General features: G+C 37.2%; 1 protein-coding gene across 1 annotated transcript in view; it reads left to right on the top strand.

The window, feature by feature from the left end:
- PPWD1 (peptidylprolyl isomerase domain and WD repeat containing 1) overlaps positions 1-12,177 on the top strand; it is a 32,999-nt gene that overhangs the window by 5,155 nt on the left and 15,667 nt on the right. Inside the window, exons 2-4 of the mRNA XM_043971341.1 lie at positions 1,809-1,911; positions 3,066-3,166; positions 3,275-3,395. Coding sequence (XP_043827276.1) covers positions 1,809-1,911; positions 3,066-3,166; positions 3,275-3,395 — 325 coding nt within the window. The remainder of the gene's footprint in view (positions 1-1,808; positions 1,912-3,065; positions 3,167-3,274; positions 3,396-12,177) is intronic.

The raw sequence follows: 12,177 nt of genomic DNA, 5'->3' as shown, positions 1-12,177 counted from the left end.
CTCAGAAAAACCTGGAAAGACTTACATGAGCTGATGCAAAGTGAAATGTACTGTATACAAAGTAACAGCAATATTATAAGATGATCAGCTGTGAATGACTTAGCTGTTCTCAGCCATACTATAATTCAAGACAACTCTGAAGGACTTATGATGAAAAATGTAATCCATCTCCAGAGAAAGAACTATGGTGTCTAAATACAGAATGAGGCATAATTTTTTTTTTTTTAGTTTATTTTTCTTGAGGGTTTTTTTGGTCTGTTTTCTTTCACAACCTGACTAATATGGAAATGTTTTGCGTGACTAAACATGTATAACATATTGAATTGCTTGCATTCTTGAGGGGGCGGGATTTGGAGCACAAAGTTTTAAAATGGACGTTAAAATTGTTTTTACATGTAACTGGGGAAAAAGAAAATTCTAAATAAGGGGGCGGGGAGAAGGGGAGGAGGATGGAGAGAGGTTACCTGGCACATGGGCATGAGGAATGCAGAGTTTAGAGGTGTACAAGTGAGAAATGAATAGATGATTGGTAATATCCACACTAGGGGTAAGACTAAGAAATATTCTGATGGGGCAGCTAGGTGGCGCAATGGATATAGCACCAGCCCTGGAGTCAGGAGGACCTGAGTTCAAATCCAGCCTCAGACACTTAACACTTACTAGCTGTGTGACCCTGGGCAAGTCATTTAACCCCAATTGCCTCACCAAAAAAACCCCAAAACAAACAAGAAATATTCTGATACATAGGAAAATTGGTTCATTTCAAAGGTAATCTACCAAATACTGATACTTAGGGGATTATATAGTTGATCTGTCAGAAATGTGTCTGTAAATCCTTATGTGTAAATCCTCAGACAAGCTCCTTTGGGAGGAAGGAAATGATGGGATTCATTATGAGTATTTTCAGAGGAAGGAACCAAAGCTAACAGTAAAAACAAGCTGGCCAATAGAAAGTAAGTGTCTTGACTGTAGGGACTGTTAAATTTTTATAACTGTATCCTAAGGGCTTAGCACAGTGACATGCACTCAACAGCTGCTTAATAAACAAATGTTTGACGAATTCATCGATGGATCTAATGAATGAATCAAACAATGCTAATAACAAAGAGAGAAGCAGATATATAGGAAGGCTCTCTCTTCTCTTTATCCTTTAACCATTGTCCATAACATTCTAAGTGGGTCACAGATAATGTCTTCCTCTTACTTGAATAGCACTAGTAATTGGAGCAGCATGTTTAGAAAGAGGAATTGTAATGTATTCAGAGTTTTAACAGGTAAATTTATTCTGTAGAATTTGAATACCAGATTCAATAGGTTCTTAAACCTTTGGGAAAAGTTTAGAAACCACATTAATCTTTCATGCGACTAGTGTAAAAATAATAACTACCATTTATATAGTTCTTTAAGATTTGTAAAGCTCATTACAAATATCTCATTTTTTTCTCACAACAACCTGAGAAAGTAGGTGCTATTGTTATCCCTGTTTTACAAATAAGGAAAGTGGGAAAAACAAAAGTTGAGTGACTTGCCCATGGTCACACAACTAATAAGTTTCTGAAGCTGGATTTGAATTCAGTGTTTCCCACCTCCAGGTCCAGCACTTTAGCTGTCTAGGTACCATCAAGTGTAGTGAAACTTCCAACCAATACAACACTCTCAATTTATTTTCACTGCATCTTAGTTGAGTAAAATTAAAACAAAGAAATACAAAAAAGTATCGCTCAAAATTTCAAATCCATCAGAGGAAAACTTCAAATTAAATTCTGAAAAAGAAAAACGTTTAAATATTGCTTTTATTTTTTTTCCAGTTCTTGAATTTGAACGAGTATACCTTGAAAATCTTCCCAGTGCTTCCATGTATGAACGCAGCTACATGCATAGAGATGTTATTACACATGTCGTATGCACCAAGTAAGAAATTCTCGGACTATTTTTTGCCCATGTAAGAGATTTATTGGAAATGGTAACTTTTAGTGATAAATAATATTAAATTTTTTGCTACAATTAGAGCAGCTTTGAGAAAGAATTGTATAAAAGTCTACAATCCCATTAATTTATAAATCTAATTAAAGAAACCCTTTTAAAAAAAGTATATGCTTTTAAGTCTGCTTATAGTTAAACAATATTGAATCAATCAGAATAACCATGATAATTTACCCATACTTCTCATTTGTTATCTACTCTAACAGTAAAATTTTAATATGCAATTGCAGCAAAAACTGAAGTTAAGGTAGAACTCTTTACTCTGGACTTACTCCTCATTGACAAGGCAATTATTTAATAAGATCCATGGGGTATTTCAGGAACTAAACTCCCTTGCATGGAATCAAAAGTAGATTTAACTTTTACTGAATTTTGCTCTATCTGGAATTAGGATTTATTGCCCTCCAAATAAAGCATAAATCTTTTTAATTTAAACTTTTTCAAAGACTTCCAGAGTCTGCATCCGCCCTACCCCACTAGCTTCAAGTTCCAATGCAACTGGGGTACACACTGTCTCTACCTCTTGTCCTGACCTCTCATACCTCTGTGCCCTCTTTTAAGCCCTTGTATCCACTGCTAAATGCCTTGTCAGCAGGTACTGTAGCTTATTTTATTGCTTTTATCTCTAAAACCTAGCTCAGTGACTTCCACATGGGAGGCATTTAAATATTAGTTGAATTGTACTGAATTTGTTGAGGTCCTCATGTCTTAGCAATGTGTAGTCTTCCATTATGTCCTGCTAGTTCTTAGCACATTTGAGAATATGGACCCTTAAAATTGTACTCAGACATTAAAGCATTAAGGGACTCTAGGCACTAGTGAAAATTAACACCAAACAAGGTTTGTTTGGTTTTGTTTTGAAACCTTGTTGTAGTTTAACTCCAAGCCCCTAGAGGGAAAACAACTATTATGAATTCATCAGATATTTGGTATATTTATAAAGCAAAGAGGTGTTAGCATTTGTACTAAGTTTATCTAAATAGGAAGAATGAACTCAATATATTAAAGAATTGTTGGTCCCTTGTATAATTGCTTATTTCAATATGTTTTGGCAATTAACTTTTTATATTTTATGTATGCAGGACTGATTTTATTATTACTGCTAGTCATGATGGACATGTCAAATTCTGGAAGAAAGTAGAAGAAGGAATTGAATTTGTTAAACATTTTCGTAGTCATCTGGGTAAGCCATTTTTCTTTTGTTGACCTAGTTTTATCTTTGCATAGCTCATTTTCTTTATTTTACATTTCTTTCTCTCAAATAATTTTAAAATTTGATTTATTGAATCAGGAATCATCGAGGGTATTGCAGTCAGCTCTGAAGGAGCCTTATTCTGTTCTGTGGGTGATGACAAAGCAATGAAGGTATTTGATGTGGTGAACTTTGACATGATCAACATGCTGAAACTTGGGTAAGTCTTATTGAATTTTTTTTTCTCTTTCTAAAAAAAGAAATTTATGAAATAAGTTTCATAAACCATATTTTATCAGCTCAGGTTTTTTAATTCTGTCTCTTCCAGGTTATTTTAAAATAATGTAACATACTGCTATCATATTGTGAATATATATCTTTGTAATGCTCTTTTAGGAAATTGCTGTCATGGGCTTCCATAATGAACTTCTTCTGGTACTTAGAATACTTAGTTGCATATACTACCAACCCATGTTATACTGAATTCCATACTATAACAAGTTATATTTAATTAATTTCATATATCTACAATCAACAAACGTTTACCAAATTAATATGTCCTCAGGGGGCTGCTCAGATACTCAAATAGATCTATGAACTCATTGATTTTGAGAGTTCCCTTCAGTGATGCAGATTACAGCCCATCTTCTGCAACTGCTGTCCGTATTCTACCATAATTTTGCCACAAGGGGTCTGCCCAGCAGATTGGAATCCTTCCTTGATTTCTGACATTGAAAGAGTACCAGTGCAGTTCTCTGGCTGTTTACCTGTAATTCCCAGGTACAGTGAGTCTGTCTTCACTTCCTATCCTTTATGACATCTTTCACATCTCTTCTTTGAAATTCCTCATTAGATAAATATTGCAACATTTTTTCTTGGAGCCTAGTCTTAGAAAATGTAGGAAAAGTTTCCTTAGATTTGAGTATCTCAGGATGAAAATGAAAGATTTTGAGAAAGAGAACATGTGGTTACAGTGTAATTGATGGATAGGGAAACCTGTGATGCATCAAGATTACCCACATTGAACCTTCCGCAACACACACAAAGTGACCATTGTAACATTTAACAATGTCCATCAGTTACTTAGAGATTGTATCCTGTATTCAACTTGACAGTTTTTCAGGTTCAGTGTGCCCCCTTGTACAAAGAGAATATGCAGTGGAATAAATGTTCTATATAACAAAGCTAATTATGTGATTTCTAGTTCAAAGTTCTCAGTACAAATATACTAGGAGGTTAAGTGCTGAATGTGTAGGATTTTTTTTTTCCTGTAAAGGAAGGACCACAATAATATATACTTTAGAGGAAACTCATTTGAATTTCACCCATAATAAAATGGTGACATTTCAAGTAGCTGGGGGTTTTTCCCTATACAAGGAATGTTAAAGACATTGTGGTATAATGGATAAAATACTGTCCTAAGAATTAGTCGAACCTTGAATTAAGTTCATCTGTGATATAGACTGGCTTTGTGAAACTGGGCAAATTATTTAATCTCTTAATAACTAAGGAAACCCTCTAAGACTAAATTATAAAGTACATTCTGATCAGCATTGGTGGAGAGAAGTTCCACACTGGGATTTACCTATACCAGTGAATTTATAAACCCAAACAAAATACAAATGAGGAATGAACGCTTAAGCTATGTTCTAGGATTAGGGCTTAATACAACCTCCTTAGATCCTCAAGTGGGTTTGTAAACTCATAGATATGGAGGGCAGGATGGCAGAGTTCAGAGATATGGATATTTTCTGCAATGATGCAGATGACAGTACACCAGTACCTACCCCGCCTGTCCACTCTGTACAACTTTACCCATGTCCTCCCAGCATTTCACCACAGGCAATTAACCCAGTGTGCTGTGGACCTTCTATATTTTCTCTTGACATTGGAAGGATATGAATGGAATCCAGGGGCCATCTAATGGTTAGCTCTTGTTTTTATCACATGACTATTCCATGCCCTCTACGGTTACTTTCCCTCTACTCTGTATTTATACTTTATATTTTTGGATTTATATATATAGTTCTCCCCATTAGACTATAAGTCCCTTGTGGACAGGGACTGTTTTTGCTCTTACTTTGTATGGCTTAGTAAAGCACCTGGCACATAACAAGCACTTAATAAGTGCTTGTTGAGTAAATAATTGATGTTACAGTTCTTTTACAAGATCCTTTATTCTAGTTATTCCTTGTAGTTCCTTATTTATTATGTATTTCATACCTGCTCCCATCAACTTCTAGTCTTCAGACAGTAATATTTTCTGGTTTTATAAAATTAAGATATTAAAAAGATTGACTTTCATAACCAGAAGTCTGGGATCATTTAAGGAGTTCTACAGGTTCTCTTAAGCAACTCAACACAGACTGTTCAATTCTGAAACCTATTTTGGAGTTCTGCTCAACTGTTTCCTTTTTCTTTCTTCCTTCTGTCTAGTTCTTTCCTCCCCTTTTTTCTTCTGAATGATATAGTCAAATGAAATCTCTTTTCTCCCATTTAACTCATTTTGTTCATTAGATCATTTTTTGTTTTTATTTAATTTTCTGCACTTTTTTCTAAAAAGGATTTCTTTCCCTCATTCCCTTCATTATTTATTTGCCTTCCCTTTCTGTCTATTTTAGACTTTTATTCTTTGACTCATGGCTCTTTAAATACTAAATACTAAAATACTTTAGTAGTTGTTTAGTCTCTGTATTCCTGGTGTAATTAAAGCTTCTGGTATTTTTAACTTTGGATTCCCTCATCTAAACAGTTTTTTTGTTATTGCTTTATAGATATTGCCTCCTGGCCTGTTCCCCTTTTTCTGTTGCACCTCACTCTTAGAAAAATACCAATTCCTACAGGTGATAAAGAGGATGTCCCATATTCCATGGTAGAAATTTTCCTCTATCCCTGATTGTGCAGTTAACCTTTGTCCAACCTGTAGTCATTTTTTCCTCCACTTGCATTGAATCTCCCTCCTAGGTCCATACCCTTCTACTCTTTTGGGTGTCAGTTGGCCCCAGAAGCCCTGATTCCAGTTCATCTGAGGCAGGATGAGCATTCTCCCTAGTACCAAATTGTTGCAGACTATATTCATTGTATGGTCCTCACCTCCCTTTATATGATATCTGTCTTCCTCCTTGGAAGCATTCATCAATGGTACCACCTTTTATCACTGAAGCAAGATTTTCTCTTTACTCTCCCCTTCTTTAAATCCTGTCCTTTGCCTCCTTTCCTGTTCTCCTGTAGCCTCTCTTCTTGAGAGACTACAGATGTTGTTTTCCTTTCATTGTTAACCTTGATTAGAGTATATCACATAATCTTCCCCACTCCCCTTTTATGTGCCCTCCCTTTATATAATTTAGTACCACAAAAACATTCATTCACCTGTAGATTGGGTATTGTGAGATTTAGTTCATGATGTTACAGACCTGTTTCTCCACCATCACTTCTACTTTTACCCTTATTTTCTTGTGTACTTTTAAAAGAAAATTTCTTAATAGTCTCTTTTGTTATTTTGTTGTTGACCTTAGTTGTTGTGTTTGTTTCTCTTTGTGTTTTTATTCTCATGGGTATTGGAAAAGCAAATAATTTGTTCAAGTCTGATTTTATTGGGAGGAGGGTTTGAATCCCTCTTTTTAAAATGAATATCCATCTTTTTTTCATTAATGGATAGGTTCAAGACTGCAGGGTATATCACAAGAGGTTGCACCTTGAAGCTCTTTGGATCACATTATTCTCCATTCCCGCCTGTGGTTTATGGTGGGTGCAGAATAGTCTTGTGTTTTTGAATGAATAAATGAAGCATTTATTAAGTGCCTGTACAAAATAAAACAGTCCCTGCTCTGGAGTAGCTCGAATTCTAATGGAAACAACACATATGGAAGGTTTCACCTACCATTCAGATGTATAAATCTCATGGGTTTTAGGGTACAGAAATGAGATAGTAATGCCTCTCCTTTAATGTCATTTTCACCAATAAAATCCTATCAGTTTATGATGTTGAACCATTTGACAATGCCAAGGACTTTGATGGCCAGAACTTTTATCTACTGGGTCTTTAGGAGCTATGATTATAGCACATGCCAGAGTGATTGCCAGGCTTCTTCTCCAGAGAGATTGCTTCCGAAGATGATGCCTGAGGACAGTTGGCTGAAAGCATTGCTGTTCCCAAAGTTCTTGGATTCAGGGTCCTGGGCCATGCCCATAAGAGTCTGTGGGGAGCCGGTGGTCAAGATGGTGTTGTGGGGTTTGACTTGCCTGACACATACAGCATTTTGTCTCTTCCTCAGAGTGCCTTATTGCCCCAGCTAGACTAGCTTGTGTACCTTATATGTGGCAGTTGGTGGGAATGGTTATCTCCTTCATGGGAGTTGCTTCTCTGGATGATGGTTGTGAGGTCTGGCCTGGATGTATTACTAATAGTGGGGGGGAGGAGAAACTGCCACCAGGGCTTCTGTGTATGTCTGCCTTTTAGTGGTGCTTGGTCAGTAGTTGCTGGTGGTAATGAAGATTGTGGGACCTTCTCTCCTCCCCAATTAATTCACCACTCAATGATGCCTTTAGAGACTGGGATGGAAGCAGGTCTGTTGGGGGGTTAGGGAGAGACAGCTATTCCCAAGGCCCTGTTTGAATTTCCTTTTCTTTATATAGGTAGGTCCTGCTTAATGTAAATACTAAATATCCTTAAATGGTCCCATTATTTGAATTTGTACTGCATATTTCCATTAGGCTGGTGCCAATTACAATATTTTACATAATTATAACTTTGAATAGTGTGCTTTCAAATACTTGTGACCACTTCAGGGGATTCATTATTTGCACTAATTAAGACCTGTTTTATTTGAAGGTCTTTTCCCTGGTCACTTGGTAAAATTTATCATTGGGATCTTTAAAGACACTTATGTGTCTTGGAATTTGTAGCCTACAGTTTGTTTCTGGGGTTTTTTGTTTTTGTTTTTTTGATGGGGGTGGTTGTTTGGGGAGTTGATCTATAGATTTTTTTTCACTTCTCACTTTGTTTTCTGTGTTCAGAAGCTCTAGGCGATTTTCTTATATTTTTTTTCCTGGCATTAGGGTATTCAGGGTTTTTTTGACTTGTCATATTTCAGGGAGGTCTGTAATCCTTAAATTATCTCTGTCCATCTTGTATTTGAGACAGAATGTTTGTATGGAGATCATGCTTTCTTTTAATGGTATCATTATTTCTTCTACCAGATTGTCATTTCTGTGTATTAGCATTCTAAATCCCATGTATTTAGCAATCCCAATTTCTGGGAGTGTTTATTTTCTCTTTCATTTCTTTGGTAATACTTGCCACCATGGATCAAAGTTTTCTATTCTGCCAATTTCTGTTGTACATGTCATAAATTCTGCTTTCACAATTCTTATTTCTCTTGTAAACCATTCAGGAACATCCTGCTGTGGTTCCACGCTGTCTCAGGGATTCACAGAGTCCCCTGCCTCATCAAGTATTGATACATTTTCCTTTGTTTTGCAATATTTATTCAGAACATTGCAGATGTTCTGGAGGGCCATATTTACTTTTGTTATTAATATGATCCCTGTTGATTTATCTGCTTATGTTTGAAGTCTTTAATTCAATTTTCCTTTTCCTAAGATCATTGGTCATTTCGGGGGGGGGGGTCTTTATATTTTGCTATTGTTCACTTTCTGACTCTTTCCCCTTTGATTGAAGTTTTCAGGCAAGAAGGCAGAGGCTAGACCCCCAAAGCTGTCTCCATTTCCTTTCATGGTGGGCAGTTCACATTTCATCAGACTCAGTCTCTGCCCCTAGTAACCCAGGGGGTTGGTTGGGGGTGGGAGGAGCAGGTAGATGCTTGGCCTTTTCCCTCAGGCATAATGGAGTATCACACATAGATATCCCTTTTTCACTTTCTCTTTTCCTCAGTTCTCTGACTAAACTGTTGTAATAGAGAACACTGTCCCAGCTAGGACAAGCTTTTGCTTTTTAGTTTTTCTCAGCACAGTGAGAAGGCAAAGGTAGAGTTGAATTATTTGCAAACCCTTATGTGCTGAATCATGTAGGAGTAGTTGAAGAGGGAGTGCTTGAATGTCCTCTTTATTAATTAAAGAATTAGCCTTCTCTGCTTTAGTTCGTTTATTGAATTTTTTAACCTCATTAGGGATCTTGGTGTCTTAGATTTGGAGATAGTTGAAATTGCTTTATTTCTTATACCTAACTCCTATTTTGGAAAGGTCATGAGAATTAGAGAAAATGTCTAGGCCTCCATCTTGTTGGTCACATATCCCAGAAGTCCCTCACTATGTTCTTCTTTTTTTTTTTTTAATTTTATTTATTTTTATTTATTTTATATTTTTTGCGGGGCAATGGGGGTTAAGTGACTTGCCCAGGGTCACACAGCTAGTAAGTGTCAAGTGTCTGAGGCCGGATTTGAACTCAGGAACTCCTGAATTCAGGGCCGGTGCTTTATCTACTGCGCCACCTAGCTGCCTCCTCACTATGTTCTAATGCTTAGGGTTCCTTTTTGCGGGGTTGTGGATCCCTTGGCATTCTAGTAAATCCTCTGGACCCCTTCTCAAAATAATGTTTTTGAATAATTGAAGAAAATAATAAATTTTACTTAGAGGGTAGCAAAAATAAAGATATGATTTTTACTCCATCCAAGTTCACAGACACCCTGAAAAATATATTTAAGAATTCCTCGGGAGTCCATGGTCCCCAGATAAGAATCCTTATTCTAATTGAAATAACTGAAGTTTTACATCACACAAAGAATTAGCAAAAATGAAGAAGATGGGCATTGCCAATGTTGGAGAAACTGGAAAGAGGCTTGTTGGTGGAGCTGTGATTTGGTTCCACCTTTCTTGGAAAGCAATTTAGAATTTTGCTCAAAAAAGTGACTAAGTGGCCATACTTTTTGACCCAGAGATCTTACTGATACACACCCCACCCCTACCCCCAGTACATCTTAAAGAGACCAAAGACAAAAGTAAAGATATCACATACACATAGCTCTTTAATGATATCCCTACCAATTTAGAAGTGACTAAACTTTTTTTTTTTAAAACATATTTATTTATTTTTTTGTTTTGGGCGGGGCAATGGGGGTTAAGTGACTTGCCCAGGGTCACACAGCTAGTAAGTGTCAAGTGTCTGAGGCCAGATTTGAACCCAGGAACTCCTGAATCCAGGCCCGGTGCTTTATCCACTGCACCACCTAGCTGCCCCCAGAAGTGACTAAACTTAATGGTGGCATATTAATATAGTGGAATATTATTCCACTGTAAGAATCGATGAATCTTAAGAATTCATAGAATCATGGGCAGATGTATCGTAACTGATCTAGAAGGAAAAAGGACCAGGGAAACAGTAAATACTGACTACAACAATGTAAATGAATCAAACTCTAAATTGATGTTGTCTAATTAGTGACCAGGAAGTTTTATTTTGATAAATTGAGAAAATGCTACTGAGTATTATTCAAAGTTGGAGGACTGTGGCTGTGGAATAGTACAAACGTTGTGAGACTTAGTTAATAACATTGATTAGCTTTACAGAACTGCTTTTTTCCCTCTTTTTAAAAATTTCTTTGCTCTATGGATTTACTACGTGGGCTAGTGGGGAAAGAGATTCAGAGATGAAGATGATATTTGTTAAAAGCTTATTGGTAAAAATTAAGAAAAATAAAATAGGTCTTTGCACATTTTTCGGCAGGAGAGGAGGAGGCAGTTGATAATGAGAGACTAAAGGTGAGGGCAATGGTTGTAATGATCCATGAGACAAGCTAGTTCCTGAAGGAAATGGAAAGAAATGAGGTCAAAGCCAAAGAGAAGGAACTTAGTCTTGGCAAAGAGAAAGACTACCCCTTCCTCAGAGCCTTGAGTGAGTCACGATGATGAAGGATTTGGAGTAGGGTAGTGTCAGTGAAGAAGAAAAGTGTTGCAATGCATTGGTGAAGATCCCATTGAGCTTAATAAATGTGACTTTGTAGCGGACGGCTCTGCATGTTTTACTGCCACTGTCTAGCAGCATTTACAGCTCACTGGTAAAAGGAAATGCAAGAAGTGTGAATGCCTCAGGGTTCAGAGTTGGCCAGTCTCAAATATCAATCAGTGAAGAGATTCAGAAGTGAAGGATAGTATACAGTTGGACTGGTCAAATATAAGCCCAATTCTGAAGGGGAAAAATGTGACCAGAATAAGTAGCTTGAGAGGGCAGGAAAGGAAGGAAGGGCTGGCTGATAGTTAAGGTAAAGATAGAAAATTGTTTAGGAGGCGGCAGCTGGAGAGGGGAATTGCAAAGTTTAAGGTTGTGGAAACAGCTCTGAGTGATGGTCAAGTCTGTAGTGTCAACACCCTAAAGACAGCAGAATTAGAGTAGAAATAGAAATGATGAGAATAATACCACTGCCTACCTCATTGGGTTACGAGGATCAAATGAGATATTTGTAAAGCAGTTAACATGGTGCCTGACACATGTACACACATTCCTTCTTCCCACTTTTCATTGGAGTAATTTCATGAATTGGGAGGCTAAGGTGTTTGAGAGGGTTTGAATTTGGAAATCTTCAAGTATAAGTGCCAGGATTAAAGTAGATAAGAAGATTCTGAGTGGAGGGAGAGTGACCTGTAGGGTGTTAGAAAATAGGGGCAGCTAGGTGGCACAGCACTGGCCCTGGAGGCATGAGGACCTGAGTTCAAATCTCACCTCAGACACTAGCTGAATGACCCTGGGGAAGTCATTTAACCCTAATTGCTTTAAATATTTGAGGCCTTCTCCAGTTGTCCTAATTCATATCTTGCCACTGGACCCAGATGGTTTTGGAGGAGAGAGTAAGGTTGGTAACCTTGCACAGCCCTCCCTCACTTAAATCCAATTCAGTGCAAGTCAAGGACAAACAAGAAGAAAGAGATTACCAGCCATTTCAGATTTATGGGGTGTTTTTTTTGCATATTCCATATGACACAATAAACAATTCCCCACTTTAGTCCAAGATCCTGAAACATCATTCTTTGCTCCTCCTCCTCCTCCTCCT

The sequence above is a fragment of the Dromiciops gliroides genome, chromosome 1 (assembly GCF_019393635.1).
Source record: "Dromiciops gliroides isolate mDroGli1 chromosome 1, mDroGli1.pri, whole genome shotgun sequence".
In the NCBI taxonomy this organism is placed as follows: domain Eukaryota; kingdom Metazoa; phylum Chordata; class Mammalia; order Microbiotheria; family Microbiotheriidae; genus Dromiciops; species Dromiciops gliroides.
Note: the sequence above shows the minus strand (reverse complement) of the source record. Positions and strands in the feature narration are given on the sequence as shown.